Below are 19,710 nucleotides of genomic sequence, written 5' to 3' on the forward strand. Positions count from 1 at the left end.
AGCTAGATGTGTGGGAGAGGTGTCTCGCAAGAGCCCTCGGCGGTTACTCATCCAACGCTGGAAAGGTAGCTTTCCTAACATGAGTGCCCCTTGGGGTAACGTAAGGGTATGCGGTGCAGACCACACGGCGTACACCCAAAAGTTGTTGATGAACCGCCCTATCCCGCACCTAATCGGGTAATGGGCGCGACATCTTCGACATATGATGTGTGGTAGAGGATGCTCGCGAGAGTCCTCGACGGTTACTCATCAAACGTTGGAAAGGGAACTTTCCTAACATGAGTTCTAGGGGGGAGGTGAGTGCCCGCTCGTGGCTGGAGGCTAGTGAGCCTCATCTCCAACTGGCGTTGGCCTCTTAGGGGCAGCGGCTCCGCTAGCGGGTAAAGGGATACGGGTTGCGGTAATCCATTCATGGGTGCATTGCAGCCCCATTCTGAGGCACTGGACGGCTTATGCTGTTCCGTGATCCTCGCCTGCTTCTGTACGGATCCAAGCGTTCGAGGTGTCGGGGCTCGCGGTCCTTCCGGGCTCTAGTATCCGAGTCTAGCCTTGGAGGGCACCAAGGCAGACGCTTGAGGTGTCGGAACCCGATTGGACGGAGCTACTAGTATCCGAGCTTAGGACCCCGGCCGGCCACTTCCGGGACCATATTCCCAATTGATTTGGCATGGTTGGCGGGGGCAGGTGTGCGACGCGAGCACTCTCTGGCGAAAGAAGAGCTTACTTAACTTGTACGAACGTTCGGTCGAACGCTGCCGATGGTCCTGTCTCTTGGTTAGCCACACTAAGTAGATGTCAGGAAGCAATTCCGGGTTCGGTGAGCGGGAGGAAGCCCTGCGAAATCCTGTTGGTGTGGGGTAAGGGGCGGTACCCGCAAGGATTTCCCGAAAATCCACCCCTCCACGCCCGATCGCATCCAACGCCAGGGTGCGTCTGGGGGGACCACATGCCTTCGACTTATATTTTCGGGTAAAAATGGTTTCATTAGTACTTATTAGATAATATCTGAATAAAACAGGCCTTTATAACAGAGAAAGTAAGCAGAGTTTGAAATATATTCATCTCATTCATAACATAGAGTCGTGATAGTATGAATGGATTGAGTGCTTCAATCTGTAATGTTATTCAGATTGGTGCTGAAGAGGCTATAAGGCCAGTGGCTCATTCCGAAACATCGATGTTCGCAATTGGGGATAACAGTATCCCATGTAAGTGAAATTTCACCTCCTTCACATACTATATTGTGTAGCAATCTTATGGATGATATCTGATTCAATTCCATAACAAATGTTTGTAATACGAACTGAATAGGAAAAAATATTTTTTGTATAATTCAATGTTTATATGACAGTAGCGGTTTCTTTCAGTTCATATCTGGAAGTTATCTACTTCTTTGCAAAGAGTTTATTTCGAAAGTAATTACTTTCTTCCTTCCTTTAGAAGATTCCTTTATTTATTTATAGAGATGGATAAGTAAAACGCCGAAATCTTTCTTACCCAAAAATCAATCTCTTCTTAAAATTGAACCCTTAAATTTAAACAAGATTCCTATAGCCGGGATTAAATCAAATTAGTGAATGAATGTCATTATGTACTGTTACATCAATGATATGAGTAGATTTAACTCATTCGTGTCATAAAGTCGTATTGTTATGAATGTATTGAGTGTTCTATATTAGAACTGAAGAGGCAATAAGACAAGTTTTTCATTCCGAAACATCGATGTCCACCATTGAGGACGAAAGTAATTTATGTAAGTGAAATTTTATCTCTTTCATATACTATAATATATTATGTAGCAACCTTGTGCATAATATCTGTTTCAATTTCATATCAAATGTTTGGAGTACAAACTGAAAACGAAAACGTATTTTATAATTCAATGTTCATATAGAAGTAACTGTTTCGAAATAATTTTTATTTTTTCATGTTCTTCAATGTTTATATTAAAGTAGTTGTTTCGAGAGGGCCTTTTTTCAGTTTGTGTCTGAAGAAACCCAAAACCTTTCTTTCAAAAATAACATTTTTGTGTTGACCTTAAAAAAATGTATTTTCATTTCCTCCTTAGAAATGTTAGAAAAAGTTGAATCTTATAAATGTTATCTACTGTGGATTTGTCTTGCTGATCAGCAAGTGTCACAATATAGTAGATGGAGTTGAGAAAAGAGAACATGAAAATTACCGTAAATGAAATCTCCTAATAGTCTGGAACAATCATACGTCATTTGATACAATAATAATAATAATTATAATAATTGCTTTCATTGATAATTCTATAAGATTACAACCAATCTAATGGCAGGATTCAATATCTGCGTATGATAAATCAACGCACAGATTGCTCTTCCATCCAGCCGTAAGAACAAAAAAAAAAGGTAGCTATCAAGAACAGTGGAACAGTATATACAGCTGAATTGAAATACAAAATATATATTTTTTTAAGCTTGGAGTTGTTCATATCATAATATCCAGCACATGCCAAGCAGTAGCTATTTCACAAATGGAAGATTAGCAACCCTTTGGAATATAATTTCAAGAAAGCAAATGGGCAAAGTTCTATCGCTAACAGTAAGTGTACTAAAATGTATTTCCCTCAATAGGAAAAGTACATGACCTGCCTAAAAAGATACATGTCTAAGCACTACAAGAGACCTAGGTTAATTCGTTAACTTTGGACTTTAACTCTGGACTTTTGACATTTATTACTATCTGATGAATACCATTAGGTGTTTCTGAAGGTCAGCCATATTCATATTCAATGATATTTCAATAATTTGAGTGAGTTCTAAAGAATTGTGGAACGAATGAATAATCAATAATAGGTACCTATTATACATACTTTCATATTGATAGAAGAGAAATATCAACCATTAGGCTCATTTACCTAAGTATGAAATATAATAGAGTGATATTTTGATTATTATTGAGCGCTATTATCAGACATCGTTGGCGATATAATGACTCATTTACTGAAAATGCACTCAGACAGAGCTGTACAAAGTCAAATAATGTGTCAACTATTTCTTTTACATTACATACATAATCAAAAATTATGAAGAATTTTGATAGCTGTGTAATGAAGCAGTAGAGAAATATTTTCATATTATTCTAAAGGAAATAAACTCATTCACGAGAAAGATGGTACAGATAACTAATGATTTTTTTATTTCTTTCATTGGCTTGTTGAGTATGGTATGGTAATGTCGTGAAAAACTGAAGTAACTAGTACTGGGTGTATGAATACTCATTTATCCAACATACATTTGAGAGGAAATGATATTTCATCAAAACGGTACTTCTCATCATCATTCACAAAATAGTTAAGTTAATAAAAGATAGGTGCAAGCAACTGAGTAACCTTCTTGATCGCCGGATTTTAGATTTCTTCTGGGGGGCACATAAAGGTTCATCTGACTGATAGACCTGTCAAGATGAATAATCAATGTCACGCAGTTCGAGTAAGAGCAATGGATCGAAATTAAAAGCCCATTTTAGTGACTCCCCTTTTTCTGTAAGAAACTTTTGGGGATAATACCTCAGCTTTGAGAGTTGAAAATTTTGCAAGGGTTTTCAGGTCACAACTCACTCCTCACAAGCAAACTCGAAGTGTTTCTAGATTTTGGAGAAAGTTTTTTTCTGGCAGATATTTTGCTATACCTTTTGAATGATTCACCCTATTTGCATATACAATCTTGTTTTGTTGCAGTTCCGTTTTAGTCTACTATAATTGTTATTCAATTTCAGAAGTATTTTCTTCATCACATTTCCTCCTATTTGTTACATTTTTGTCCTTTTTCCAGATTGTTCTGTAACTTGATTATAAAACTAAATAGACTTCTGTCATGCAATTCCTTCAGAGAATATTTGTGAATATTTTTTTTGTTCTCGTCTATTTTTCAACATCGCCAGAAATTTTTCGTAATCACCATCAATACCTCTTTGTCTGGTTCAAAAAGTGGATAACCTTATTTCTTTTAGCCTTTCAGGGTCACTTGATATTTCGTAATTATTCTTCATATTATTTTTCAAGTGTAAATAAGGATATATCTAGGGTTGAATATGAATGTTGTATTTTTATTATTTTATTAGTTTTCTTTAAGTGATTTTAACTTTGATTGTAATTTTCACAGTCACACACAAACTGGAAACAGTTTATGTGACTTCTTAGTTTATTAACTTAACTTGTTTTTACTATGTCTATATTCTATATTTTATATTGTACCTGAAGTTGATAAATAATAATAATAATAATAATAATTAGCTTTGTCCATTATCTTTTCTACACACGTTTTATAAGAGAGAGAAAGTACGTGTTAATTATCCAAGATACAGAATCCTGTTGACAAACACTGGTAAAAAAAAGAACATGTGAATGACTACATCCATATAAATATACAATTACATAATTACATGAAAACAATGCATATAAATAAGTACATCTAGGTAAAAGTACACATATATAATATTACATATAAGCACCGTTAATTTCATATAGTTTCGTCATTAAAATATTCTGTCAGATTGTAATAGGCTTTAAACGTCAGTCTTTTATGTAACTTTTTCCTAAAAGTTAAAAGAGAACCCATGTTTTATATATCTGCAGAACATGATCCATGCCTTCTTCAACGTTCTTTGCTCTTATCTTCTCTCACCTCTATCATCTTGAAGAAATTTTAATTCCACCCTTCGACTACTTTTAATTTTCGCTTCTCAATTGAATTCATTGTTGAAGAAGTGAAATTTTCTATCGGAAAATCATTATTTTACTATGAACTACATATTGTCCCATTTTTCATTGGACAGAATACATTCCACATTCCAATATTTTTCTTCATATTCTATTCATATTTGAAAACTATTCATTCGATTTTTCGTTTTCATTTTTAGATAAAGTCTTCGTTTCTTCCTTTTCTATGTGTGTCCGGTTCGCTCAGTTCCAATGTAGCTGTTGACTCTTTTTTTGTTCAGTTCGAAGATGTTCTGGTAGTCATCTATTTGCCAGAGATATATTGGCAAAAACATTTTAGAAAGCTGTCAAATATCTATCAATTTTTTGTCAACTGATCTATTTGAATATATATGTATAGTATTGAGGAAGGTCTGAGGGTGATCAGATATAATCAGTACCCTTAAAAGTTCTCGTGTGATACTAACCAAATGAATATGTTCTCAAGTTTTCATGTACAGCATTATGTACATATCACATTATTGAAAATTCAAATCATTTCATTTCGAAAATTACGGTCTTGTTGATTTTCATACTTCAACAAATTCATGAACATTTGAAGCAACTATAATTACTTGTTCAACTATAAAATTTAACATACTTGAAACATTATTCTCTTACCCTTTCAGCACGTCTTTGAGGAGGTTACTTGTAGTGACTTCGTAAACCTCTTCTTGGGTCGAGTCTTCTCCGAAAACCACATCGAAGGAATACTGCTTATCAACACCTCTCTTCTGTCTCAAAACATCCATTTTATCTGTCTCCTCCAGAACGATACTCTGCAAAATGAATAAATAAATAATTACATATTTTTGATGATGCAGTTATATTTATCAAAAATTAAAATAGACACAGAATGCAGAAGTTTCTCTGAAACAATCTGAAACCACTTCCTAGGCACTGGCTGACCAGCATTTTTGACAGCGGTTACTTTTTAAAAAAGAAGGTTATTTTCAATTGATGCGACTGTGACCTTACTTTTTCCAATTGACTGATCTTATAATATCTCAACTGATGTTTAAGTAGGCCGTTTTTCTTAAGAGTCACTTTAAGGTTTCGATGAATCGTCTAAGGAAGATTAGAATCCCACCACGTGGAAGCGTAACCTTTTTTCATCGCACGTGTTGATTTGATATGTAAGGCCACTTGAATTGGTCGCGCGATAGTGTTGATTTTGCAAAATTCCTAAGATAATAATCCAAATTGTATGGTATTAAGGCCAATTGAATGTGCATGGTAGCTAACGTATTTGATTTCAAAAGTATTGATATCGTAGGTATTCGTCATTATGTGTTACATTATATGTAACTATTTTTGTCAAAAATGAATTGGGTAAAGTAAGATATCTTCAAGAGATAGACGTATGCCATCTCGACTTTTTTGTACTAAAATAAAAGAAGAATGATATGTAGTAAATTGTTTTGTTACATCTTAAAGGCAGAGTTCAGTTCAAAGTGGTCAGTTCTGAAAAACTCAAGCTTGGAAAGAGTATTTTTTGTAAATTTACAAAAATCCTATTTTTCTCAACTACTACTACATTGATCAATACACATTATAGCGCATATAGGTACTGCGAATCATTGATAGTTTTTGAATGTCTTGATGATAATGCAATTTTTTACAAACTTACCAAAATGCTCTTTTCACTTTGCACTCTTTTTTTCAAAAGTGAGCACTTTGAACTGATCAAACTTTTTTTCCACTAACGAAACCATCTTTAGTGATTTATCCAAATACCAGATAACTTCGTTTGTTTGAAGGTATTATCACCCGATGACGATTGTGGATACTAACAATCGAAACATCGTGAAGTAACTTGGTTTGGAATCTTTTATTTTCAATTTTCATTTCTTGTTGTTCATTTTCGACCACCAGAGCAAGACGATATTTGTCGTGGAGTTTTCAGTTCCATATCAGAGATCCATATTCCAAATTAGATCAAACAAAACAATGATACAATGTCGCTAGAGCAGACAAATTTGTAAAATCTCTACAATTCCTTAAGAAAGTCATATATTGAAGGTAAGCTTTGCATCATAAAGGACTCCTAGATCTTTCATCTAATCAGTACGCTTCAACTCTACATAATCGAATGAGTATCCTTATTGAATACTATTGTTTTCTCTAGTGAATGGTTATTTTCACTAAGAGACAATTTTTGATATACCATCCTTGAAAATAAATCAATATATCAAGTATATAATTACAAATAACGAGAGATAGACGCATGTCATTTACCTAGGTATAATAAAAACTATAGTTGACCCAAATTGTATCCTTGTGATACACCGCTAATTGCTTTATCCATTTCTGAATTGCAACCATTATATTGTTGACGGTGGGATAAGTACGATTCTAGAAGTGCTTTGAAGTCCTTGAACAAAAAGAAGAAGAAAAAAAAAGTTTTTAATTTTCAAAAAATGTCTTTCTTTTCTCTCTCTTTTTTTTTCTTTTTCTTTTTTGTTTCTTTTTTTTCCCCTATTTTTTAGGGATTTCAAATCAATTTATATTATACTAGTACTATGTTGCTGTATCGCTGCTGTTCCAATGTTTTGACAGAATCAGAATCAACGATCTTAGGCGTGCGCAGCGTTATGAAAAGTGCCTTCAAAAAATTGTTCTACAGCGCCATCTAGTGGCGCCTAAAAACCTTCTCTATGAAAAATTACTTATAATAATAAATTGTTTCCATCATCAGGGATGCTACAATTTGAGGGTGTAAGTAATATTAATATATAATTATGAATGGTTAGACTTACAACTTTTTGAGGATGTTTCATACGATGGTTATGTAAAATATTGGACACAACATGATGGATGAACATTGATACAATACATTTATAAAACTGGTTAAAGGATGTCTCATATTGGATAAAATATTTGTGAAAAACGTTACAGTTTAAAATTATTTTGGAGGAAGAATTATGTCACATGTCGAAATTTCACAAAACATCAATTTGGAAGGATTGACAGATAGTTGACATGACATATGTCAGTGGTTCTAGTGATAAAAGCTGTTACCAACTTTGACTTGTAAAGAATTATTTTTGGAAATTTCTACCTGTGCAGCTTTTTTAAAATGAATGTAGGATAATAACATTTGGATTAATGTATAAAGTACATTATTCTATTAATGCTAGATTGGGTGAATTCATTGAAACATTGTTATATGGATTTTTATCTAACGTCAAAAGATAGGAATATATCTCACTAAGATGATTAATATCTGTTTTTTTGTTGATGCAATTTTTATTTTCAGCAATGAAGGCCATTTCAAGAAAGGACCTTTTTGTTAAATGTGTTTCACTAGCTAAGACCTTAGTGGCATCAAAATTCATATGGTGGTCAAACTTATTGACATGTTCAGCTAGAGCACATCTTTCAGGATGGTGTCTACAATCGCTTTTATGAGAAGTTATTCTGGAACTTAAAGTTCTTGACGTTTGACCAACATAGATTTTGTTGCACGATTGACATGGAATACTATATATTACATTTATTCGAGAAGTAATGAGGGGTTTATCTTTAACTCTGGTGTGTAAAGTTCTAATCGTGAGAACTGCTTTGGTGGCTATTTTAATATTAGGCAATTCATTGAAAATTCTAGAGAATTTGGGGGTGATCTCCTTAATGAAGGGTAAAGTACTATAAAAAACTGGAGTTGGAGCAATATTAATTCCATTGTTTTCAATTATATTTGGGTTTGGCGGTAAGGTTATATTAATGTCTGATATGGATGAGGAATTAAACAAAATTTCACAAAAAAAATCTTGATATTTTGCTTAAACTTTTTCTGGATAATTCATATCCTTTAAGTATGTTAAGAAATATGTACTTTATACTTTAATCCAAATGTTATTATCCTACATTCATTTTAAAAAAGCTGCACAGGTAGAAATTTCCAAAAATAATTCTTTACAAGTCAAAGTTGGTAACAGCTTTTATCACTAGAACCACTGACATATGTCATGTCAACTATCTGTCAATCCTTCCAAATTAATGTTTTGTGAAATTTCGACATGTGACATTATTCTTCCTTCAAAATAATTTTAAACTGTAACGTTTTTCACAAATATTTTATCCAATATTAGACATCCTTTAACCAGTTTTATAAATGTATTGTATCAATGTTCATCCATCATGTTGTGTCCAATATTTTACATCACCATCGTATGAAACATCCTCAAAAAGTTGTAAGTCTAACCATTCATAATTATATATTAATATTACTTACACCCTCAAATTGTAGCATCCCTGATGATGGAAACAATTTATTAAATTTTCGAAAGCTTGGACAAACTTTAAAGAGTACTCTTTCATTTGCTGCTTAGCCCCATTATTTGTTGGTTCCATATATATATATATATATATATATATATATATATATACACCTAGAAATTTCACATTTACATACATTTCTTCCTGATTAGCAGAATTATTTGGCCTGCAATCAAATTTTAGGCTTACACTTTTACTCTCATTCAGTATGAATTAATTGCTGGCAAACCTTGAATGTGCTTGTTGTCTGACATCATCTTGAGCTATTTTGAGATCTTCATCCCTTTCTATACTGATTGTGAGTGTAGTGTCATCTGCAAAGAGTACAGATAATCTGTTATGTGCAGCCACATTATAGGGTAGGTCATTAATATAAATGAGGAACAGCAGAGGTCCCAAGATTGAACCTTGGGTACTGCCCTTTCAATTTGTAGGAATTGACTTTTTTATTATTGCACTCCACTCGCTGTATTCGGTTGGTCAAATACGGAGTGAACATTTGTTGACAGGTTCCACGAATGCCATAGTAGCTCATTTTGTTTAATAAAGTTGAATGATTGATTGAATCGAAGGCACATAAGATCCGTGAAGATACCTAGAACATTCTCGTTGCCTCCATCTACTAGCAATCTAAATAGGGAAATTGAAATGAATATACAAATAGGACATAGTAATGGTTTCAAAACATATAAAATTCAAAAAACAAAGCCTCAAATTCACGAAACTTTAACATATTTTGGTGAAAGATCAGAGACAATTGCGGGTTTTTCAGACCACGTTTCATTTAGACCAAGTTCTACAAAAAATCAAACAAGCCCTCCACCTTTCAATACGAACCACTCGCCAGTGACAGACACAGTCTCCTTGCATCACATAACTAATATCACGGATGCCATTGGAAAACTGTTTCAACCTCACTACATCAAGACCATTAACAAGCCATCTGATCAACTACGCAATACTATCAGGTTGGTCAAAAACAAAAAGGGAGTCTCTGTCATCCGCCGGCATTTACAAGATTACCCTGATCCTGTGGCTTCACATCAGAACTACCAAACGGTGCATTTAACACCAACTTGGCAAGAACTGAAGTAGTTGCTATTCAACAACAATTAAAGAGCACGTGGAAAGCACAATCGAACATATTCAATAGCGATGTGCGCAGATTGACTAGGTGAAAAAGTTTCCCTCCAGTGAAATAAACCATTAATTTTTCCCAAGTTTTCGATATGAAACATCATGCCGAGGCGGCAGGTCACCATGCACAGGCAACTGTGCGATTCTCTTCCCACTGGTTCGACGTTACGCTATTTCTCTCGCCACACTGAGCTGGGACACCTATAGTATATACATTTGTGTTTACTACAGTATAAATAATCTCTGTTTCACCAAATAAATAATTTTTTTTTAATTAAATATGTCTGACTGTGATAATTTAGAAAGTGAAAATGAGAAGCCTCATGCAAAGAAAGCAAAATAACATTCCGATACACTATCAAGTCATCAGTAAGTTGATTATATGTATTTTTAAATTTCATAAATAAAGTGTGCATTTATCTGTGCATCAGCCTCGTGTTTATTTGGTCTGTCTCAAGAGTCAGTAAATGTAAAATCTACTCTCTTGGTAGATTGAATTTTCCTCAATTAATTAATAATTAATTTTGATTTTATATTTATGAAAAACAATGCACTGAAACACAGCGAGTAGCGTACCTCTTAAGAAATTAACGTTAATGTCCATTAGTTTTTGAGGATGTAGCAAAATTCTGTAATTGAATAATTTTTTCCTGTTGATTTTTGCCATAAATCTGAGAACACATTATTTCCGAAATAAATTGAGCAAGCTTTAGAACATTGTACATAAAATATGTCTAGAATTTTTCGAAGAAACCAAAAATTGAGTAATATACAGTGTGTTACATTGTTACAGAAACTGTTGCATGACACATAAAAACTGTTGTAGAAAAAAAGACCAACTTAAAATACCAATCAACATTAGAGCACTTTTTATCCATTCTATGCAGCTAATACACACTGTTAACAGTGTATGCATTGATCAAGTCAGTCCCATACGAATTATGTGATAATATTGATAAAAAGAACTGTGAGATATTTCTTAATTCAGTTTGATCATCAAAGTAATTTCTTAATGGCCCAACAGTTTATAACACAAGTCAACATAAAATGGTATATAATTTTAATAATATTTATAATCAATAAACCTAACGGTAGTAATCGCCTTGTTGGTCACGCACAACTACATGTGCATAAAGCATAATAGTCAATAATCAACTATTAGTCTGACTCTTACAAACCACTCAGGTTAATCCATTTTTTCGTAGTGACATCGATGTCAAAAATAACCAAAACTTCAAAAAATATTTACTTCTGCAGATATAAAATAGAAAACAGCATTTCCAATCGAATCGATTCTGCATTTCATTTTTTTGCTTTACTTCTTTGAAAAAACATATTCTTATATTCCCTGTATATTGCAACACGTGAAATGATTTGGTACAAGAGTAGTTTTTCGTATCATTCTTGTGAAGGGATAAGGGAAATCGCTACAAAAACCACCTATAAATAACTCTTTCGATAATGGAAGTTAGGATCAGTTCACGATATCCCTTTGTCTTTTGTAAGAATCAATTAATCAAATGCTGAATCTGGTATCGTCAACGTAACCTCTTGAATACTGGGCTTTCATCTGTGGACAACGTGTTCCTCCGTACTCTTAGAAACTGTATCTTCCACAAGTATGATCAGAAGAAGAAATATACGAGCGTCTCCTCTGACTCGCAATGACAATATTCAAGCAGCTGATCATTGAATAACAGATTTATAACAGATAGTAGTTGACATTGTAGTATTCGTGTGCTATCCAAAAAAACACAACTTTATGTTCTAATCTGATAGATGTCGTATTAAAGAAAAACTTCATTGTGAGAATTTCACTAAAAAGTTTCACGAAAAGGTAACAAACAATAGTTGAAGTTTTAGTTGAAGTGTTTGTTGTAGTCAAAGTGAAATGAAGTTGAGTTTGATTATTCAGTGTAGTCAATTATTGGTCAACCCACGGGGAGAAACGTAATATTTGGTGTCAGAAGTGGGATCAAAAAGTTACAAACTTACGATTTTGAAATTCAACATCGGAAAGGAAAGAATCACGGAAACGCAGATAGCTTCTCAAGAAGACCATGCCTGGTATATGGATGCAAATTTTGTCAACGCCAGGAGGACAAGGATACCCAGCTACCAGATGAAGAACTTCCCACCAGACGTGATAAGGTATCTGGCAGAAACGCCTTTATGGACAGCTCTGATAGGGAGATAAGCTCCCCTAACTCCCGAAAGGAGTTACCTCTGACGCGAAGGGTAGCAACCTGTAAGGATTCACCTGACCTCGCTGTGGTACGGTCGTTAACAGCCTCAGAGGGTGATACTGCCTTCCTGACGAGGCAAAACAGCATCGTAGCGCATGCAGAAGGAGGATCCCGTCTTGAAAACTGTACGGTAATGGATTGCCAAATGAGCGAGACCGGAATGACAAGAGATTTCCAAGCACGACTAGCAAGACATTTTGGGACCACTCCCTATCACCACATCCGGTAGCAAGTACCTTATGGTTGTGATGGGCTACTTCTCCAAATGGCCCTGTTGCAGAACGTAATTGCCAGACACGGAGTATCTCAAGAACTACACTCGGATCTGGGCCGCAACTTCGAATCGGATTCATAGAAGGAAATGATGACTCTGTTGGGAATAAAGAAGACAAGAACAACTGCTCTTCACCCACAATCCGATGGAATGTTCGAGAGACATAATCGCATCATCAATAACTACCTCTCGATGTTTGTCTCCAAAAGCCTTAGAAATTATACAGATGTTTTTATCAATGTTTCGGGCGCTAAAATCTGCATTTGTCTTCAGAATTGGAAGAAAATAATTAATCTTGTGGCTTTTTTTCTTGGTGCATTTTATTCTCAAACGTCCTCGATAAAAATTCGAAAAAATTTTTAACCAAAGAAGAAACTGCAATATTCATCAGATTTTTTCCAATTGAAACGGAGGCAGATTTGAGCCGCTGAAGCGTTAAGATAAGTATCTGTATAACTTCTAGCTATTTATTTATTTTTTGATAGGCAAACAGGCGAAAGCGTCAAACACGATGAATTATTGATGAAAAGAAAATTTTTAAATCTAAAAATACTTCTGCATTTTCATATTCTTTAGATTGTGGAAGGTGAAAACCCAAAAAAGGTTGACTATAATTATAAACTAAGTGAAGCTTTTGCTGTCAGCCTTTTGTATCAGTCGTTTATCTTGATCGTTTGTCGTTCGTTCCTCAATATTTCACCGCCAAGAGTGATTGGCATCTCCTGGAATACAAAGAAGAGGGAGAAGAGTAAAAGGAAACTTCGATATTCAAAAGGGGTTTGCTGAAAGTCAAAATATTATTTGACTATTCTCTACCAACATTTTCACTTCATCCAAAAATCACGCGTAAAAATTATTACCATGGTTTTCCGTAGTCGGTGATCGTGTAATATTCGATACTTTCGACAGCTCAGCAACGCGATCATGGTTTGTGGCAAACTGCCTTTCGTGCACGAATAGAATTAGCATATATATGAATAATCTTTGGGAGCGGATTGGAACCTTGTATGATATTTGAGTTTGACGAAAGAATTATGCAAATATGTGTGTATAATTAGATTTTTCACTGCATTGTGTGCAATGGTACCATTTGAGAATGACTATAAGCCTAATGTAACGGTATATAAATAATGTTCTAATCACACCTTGTTTAAAGGCTGTTGAATAATACTAACCATCAACAGAAAAATTATTACATACTAAGTTATGATTGATGAAAGTGAATTAATTCACGTGAAAATGTCACTGGGTGAAACAAAAAGTAATAAATTCCTCACAATTTCATATACACATATTCAAAATTGTAACATCAGCATTGAAGTAGTTTACTATGTATAGTAAAGTACTGAAGTGCTTCACAAAAGTAACGGATACATTCTATTGAATCATCATCGCCAAATCAGATGTTTTATTTGCTGTCCATTAACGGTGCAGAAAAGGCTTCTTGAAAATTATCTACTATTTTTGGGCTAACTAAGCGAAAAGGGCTTGTTGATCATTATCTACTATTTTTGGGCTAACTAAGTGGATTTCTTGATGACACCTTTCTGTAGCACCTCAAAATTTTAAGGTTCATTACCATAAAGTTTACTTTTCGAATGATATCAAAGAAAATAGTCCTACCAAATTAAGTCTGGTGTTGCTGCTGGCTATTTAATAAGTCCTCATCTGTCACATCACCAATCAGAATCATTTAATTGAAATGTTCACGAGCTGGAGATGTATAATGTGGAGAAGAACTGTCTTGCTACAAGCAAATTATTATTCTCTGTACAACATGATTTTATATAAGATACATTTCATTTCGAAGAAAATTTGGGTACTTCACCATCCAGCATTCCCTCGAAGAAGTGTGACCACAAACAATTCTAGAACCCATTGAACCATCCAAAACATTAAGCTTTCAAAGATGTTCATGGGAATACGTTGACCCGGTCCGTAGGCCTTGCAACTAGGCATCTCACCTGTATCTATCTCCACCACTATCAAGGAAATCCCTACTCCTCCGAGCTCTCCCCACCCCCCGTGTAGGCGACGCGTAACGTCGATCACACGAAGGGACGAACCAGTGGGCTAGAAGACCCAATTTCCTTTATTGATATTATTTTCAACAGTTACCTTATACAGATAATTTCATACATTACAAGTATTAACATGCAAATGAAAATAATCCTAAGAAGTGGAGAAACTGACAATTCTACTGTTCTTGTTAGCCCCAGCCAACCCTTATACCCAAACATACTATACTGCGAATGGAGTTATGGAAAATATAATTACCGATTCAGTGGCCTGCCCTGACTGAGTAGACCGCGACCACTCTCCAATAGTAGTTCCAGCTTTACGTCAGTAAGCCGGCAGCTTACCACTCATCCTTCCCTCTCATCCCTCACCAGATTCTCTGCCCTTTCATTAACAAAACTTATCCATTTATTTGGTCTTCCGTTCGCGTCCCTCAGTGTCAGTTCTCCATTCGTTCGTTCCATTTTCTTTTTTCATTCACCCCATCTGATTATGTCTCCATTCATACATTTCTCCATCACATGTTATGCCGTTTCAGGCTCTCCATAGTCACAGGGGCACGGCACCCCAAGCCCCAGATTCAATCTTGCCAGGAATTCCGGAAAATTGCCATGCCCCGTGAGCAGTTGAACAGTTTTTCGCGACAGATTCAATGATTCATATCTGACGGTTTTAAAGAACCTGTAGAACAGCCGCCAAGTCATGCCACTCTCCCATTCCCGTTGCCATTCTCCCATGTTGCTTTCTTCAATTATTTCTCTCTCCTCATCCTTGCTATCCATTCTCCCTACATTCCATACCTTTGGCTGCTTCTTCATGGGCTCTTTTGTTGCCTACATTATTATCATCCTGTCACCTCCGCCACTCTACCTGGGTACATGCCCCCTTGCACTCTTTTCCTCAATCATACGTTGAATCATCGCTACCCTTTTATTCTTCACCATGCGCATGTGCATACAGTGATATTTTGAATAACCCAGTAACGGCAATTTCGTTTACTAACTGTATAATTCAACCAAAATGTCGCCTCATCATAAAATACGTTATTTCTAACTGAAGAAAGCATAATAACACATTCTTCATCCAACATCAGGTAGCACTGTTTGACCATCTCATCGGTGGGATTAAACTGAACCCCGAATGCATTGTTGAACCAAAAGATCTTTAAATCACAAAACTGACTAGGAAACGTAAATGACATCTCTCCTTGCGGAGGCGATATTCAATGAATCGACAGAAGACTCAAGTCATGAATGTATTTGATAGACGAGACTATGCAACTTTCACTACTTAGAAACTAGTTTGAATCAGAGCCCCAAAAATAAAGCATTAGTGATCGAACACCAAGCATCACTGTTTCGATCTGCTACAGGTTCTATCAGTGGTGCTAGGTTCAAGTCATGAATGCATCGATGGACTCAACTGTCATTGAAGAACAAGCCTGAATAGTAAAAACAAGTATATCCCCCCTTACAAAATCACCGTCTATAGGATCGCCTCTGGACACCTCGTTCATCAATGATATATGTGAAATTTCTTCTGTCGATCTTAGGCGGCATCTTGGTGAGGGGTGATATCGTATTATCCCCGACAATTGTGCTAGACGCGGATCATTAACTTCATATATAGCTCTGGGGGTACCACAATCATTAGTACGAAACCAGATCAGGACATGGACCAATAAGAAGCACACAGAGTACTGGACAAAAGAACCTGGCAACAAACCTGGCAACAAACACAGTAGAACCTTCATTAGGGAACCGTCCGGGAAAAGAACCGAAGAACTACTTCAATATAGTAGGGATCGGCTCAGAATAATCACAGGGTTACCAACCGGTCATTGTCCGCTTAGAGGACACCTTAATAAAATGGGGCTGTACAACGAAGACCTCAGCTGCAGATCATGCAACGAATGGATAGAAAAATGGATAGAAACAGCTATACACATCTTATGCTAATGTGAGGCACTGAATCACAGGAAGCAGGCAATATATGGACGTACAAAATTACGTCCAGAAGAATATGACGAACATCCAATACGGAACCTGTACAAACTAGTACAGGTGTCATGAAAAGATGGAAGAATAAACGCAATGAGCCCAAGAGGCTGCAGTGTTTTCTGGAGACTTGGACTAAATGGACAAGTCAGACAGCTCCCAAGCGACCAAAAACAAAAAAATACCCGACAATTATACAATTAATATGTGCTTTTTGCTGACAAGTCCTGCCTTAGGCTTGTGTGTCAGTTATTATGTTGTTGGTATTCAGATCAATTAAAGATCACATTTCGAGTTCAGTAAAAAAACTCCCAGAGAAGGCACATACCAAAAAACTCTCGTTGTTCTCGAAAGATCCTGTAATACCTTCCAGGAGTCAATAAGGTCGTTGATCGACCTCAACATCTCTCCCATATTTATCAAAGAGTTCAGCTTCTTGAAAGCTTGAGAGATCTCTCTTCCTTGCTCTACCATCGCGAAGGGGCCCTGCGGGGGGTCGTGTTGCTCAAGAGGGGCGTTATAAGTATAGGAGGTGACCTTCGTTAGCATGTAGTTGCTGCCTTCTCTATGTGCCTTGTTCTTATTATCCTGTCTGTTCCAATGACATCTTCGCAGCAGCTGCTCGGGTATTTGCAACATCTTCGCAACAGATTTTTCCTTAAGTGGGTTTCCTCTACCCCAAACATTATTCCGTGAGACCGGAGCTGGAGTGACTGTGCTATTTACTATTAATTTACTTTCAGTTTTAATTTTACTTTAGAGAGAGTGGTGCTTAACCATTAATTTGGTTTCTTTCTTTATTGTAATCTGAACTCCAGCTAAACAACCCACACTAGGAACGTAACAATATATAACCTTTTCATAAACACTCTCGGTCTTGCCATAATTTTACATTGTATGAGAGGCAGATCCGGTGTTTAAAAAAGTCTGAATCAAAAAAATCTGTTTCTTCCTGAAGTTAGAATGTATATTACCATACATAGGTTTCGCTAGGTATTACATTACCAAACAATCTCATTAGAACCAACTCCCTGAGCGTAGCCCGGTCTTTTGTATGATGCACATCATCACAGTTTGATCCGCATGAAATCAAAAATATCCTCAAACAATTCAGGAACCGTGAGATGCTTCTTAATTGGAACTCCACAAAATGAGGAAAAATATGATTAAAAGTAGTATAATACACTACAAAAATCCAAATTTATTTACCGGGTCTTAACGAGTCTATTAGGCAAGCCATAACTTCCTGAGTATCAGATGTATCAAAATGAGAAGTTGTTTAGGTAAATACCATGTAGATGGAAGAATAAATTGAAAGCGGTATATTTTTAGAAGGGGTTGATATTCGACGAAAAAAGGTTTTGGCCTTCTACTTGATACAAGATTCCTTTGGCTGGGATTTAATCAAATGAACGATTGAATGTCATTACGTACTGTCATCGATGACATAAATAGATTGAACTCATTTTGTAACAAAAAGTTGTAATTTTATGAATGAAACGAGTGTTTTTTTTATAATGTTATCCAGATTAGGTACTGAAGAGCTGATAAAGCAAGTGTCTTACGGCGAAACATCGGATGTCTACCAGTGAGAATGACAGTGTTCCATATGAGTGAAATTTAACCTCTTCCATTTACTATATTGTGTAGGAATCCTGTGGATGATATCTGCTTCAATTCCATAACAAATGTTTGGAATACACACTAAATAGAAAAAAGAGCTTCGTGAATAATTCAGTTTTCATATAAAAGTGTTTGTTACGAAAGTATTTTTCTTTCGGGTAATTGAATGAGGGTTTCTCTTCCAGTTTGTGTCTGAAAGTTACTTTTTTGCATGATCTACACATCTCTGTTTACAGTTACTTTTTTAAATTAATTGCCTCCTTCTTTTCTTTGGAAGATTCCCACATTTTTGTATCAAGATGGAGGAGTAGAAAGCTAAAACCTTTCTTTCTCATATATGGAAAAGTGTTCGCATACTTTTCTTTTTTCGGCCACTTCCAGGTTTCACTAGAAATGGCTGGGATTTTGAATTCTGAATAGAACTTCCAGTATACTTTAAAATTTTTGCATTTCAAAGATTATTTTGGATCTGAGAGTGACATTTTTTTAATGTTTTTCTAAAGACCTCAAGTCTATTTTAGTAAGTGAGGGAAAAGTTTTTCAGTAGTTTAATCCTACGCCAGAGGTTTCAAATTCTTCACATCAATTTTCTTCGAGGTTCTATATTTTTGAAACCATCCTCAAAAATCACGAATATCCCATGGTTCAAATCGTTTTGCATTGGATGCTCTTCAGAACAAATGAGAGAGAAATTAATGAGCAATAACGTGTCACCTTCTTATTCACAGCATGCAGTACTCTTGTAGATTCATCCGGCTTCAAGGGCCGTATCCTCACTGCGACCATCAGCCGTTCTTCAGCCCCACGTAAGGGCGGTTTTGACGTGTCACTACCCGAACTTGAAGGTGTTCCAGGTGTCATTTTTTCACACATAACTCAATCACAATTCAAAGAGTCGCATTTAGAAATTGATATTTATCGTTTATGTCCAGCGCACGCGATATTTTCCTTAGCTGAGCACGTACCAGCGGCCGCATTGAAGTTCTGAATATTTCTATTTCGATCATGCCATGCTGGTATCAGACCTTTCAGGCATGGTTACCAGTGGCAACAACGGTTCGATAAAATTCATGTTCGAATGTTAAAGAGTTTCATTTCAGGGACGACATTTGCTTGGCACTGAGTTTTATTCGTAATTAATTCGTAATGATAAGAGAAATTTCTCATATCAAAATGTAATTTCCATAATACAAGGTGTAAATTTGAAAAGTTCTCATCTGTAACGCCACACTGCCAGAAAATTGAAAAGCTGAAAAGACACGTAGATCTTACTTTCAAGAGAGCAATTTCGATAAACGCATCATTCATCCCTTGCGAAAGGTAGGTAAAAAGGTAGCAAGTTATAATAATTCACTATTGAAGAAAAGAGAAATGAAACTTTCTATGTTTTTTACCACTTTTATTTGTAAC

At 35.7% G+C, this 19,710-nt stretch overlaps 1 protein-coding gene across 1 annotated transcript in view; it reads right to left on the reverse strand.

Annotated features, from left to right (window-relative positions):
• Kif19A (Kinesin family member 19A) overlaps positions 1 to 19,279 on the reverse strand; it is a 62,987-nt gene extending 43,708 nt beyond the window's left edge. Inside the window, exons 1-2 of the mRNA XM_023173509.2 lie at positions 19,015 to 19,279; positions 5,348 to 5,505 (exon numbers count right to left, since the gene is read on the reverse strand). Coding sequence (XP_023029277.2) covers positions 5,348 to 5,505; positions 19,015 to 19,173 — 317 coding nt within the window. The 5' untranslated portion in view covers positions 19,174 to 19,279. The remainder of the gene's footprint in view (positions 1 to 5,347; positions 5,506 to 19,014) is intronic.
• Between the last annotated feature and the right edge of the window lie 431 nt (positions 19,280 to 19,710).

The sequence above is a fragment of the Leptinotarsa decemlineata genome, unplaced genomic scaffold (genome assembly GCF_025532065.1).
Source record: "Leptinotarsa decemlineata unplaced genomic scaffold, Ldec_3_MD MMD2_tig00026282_RagTag_RagTag, whole genome shotgun sequence".
Lineage (NCBI taxonomy): Eukaryota > Metazoa > Arthropoda > Insecta > Coleoptera > Chrysomelidae > Leptinotarsa > Leptinotarsa decemlineata.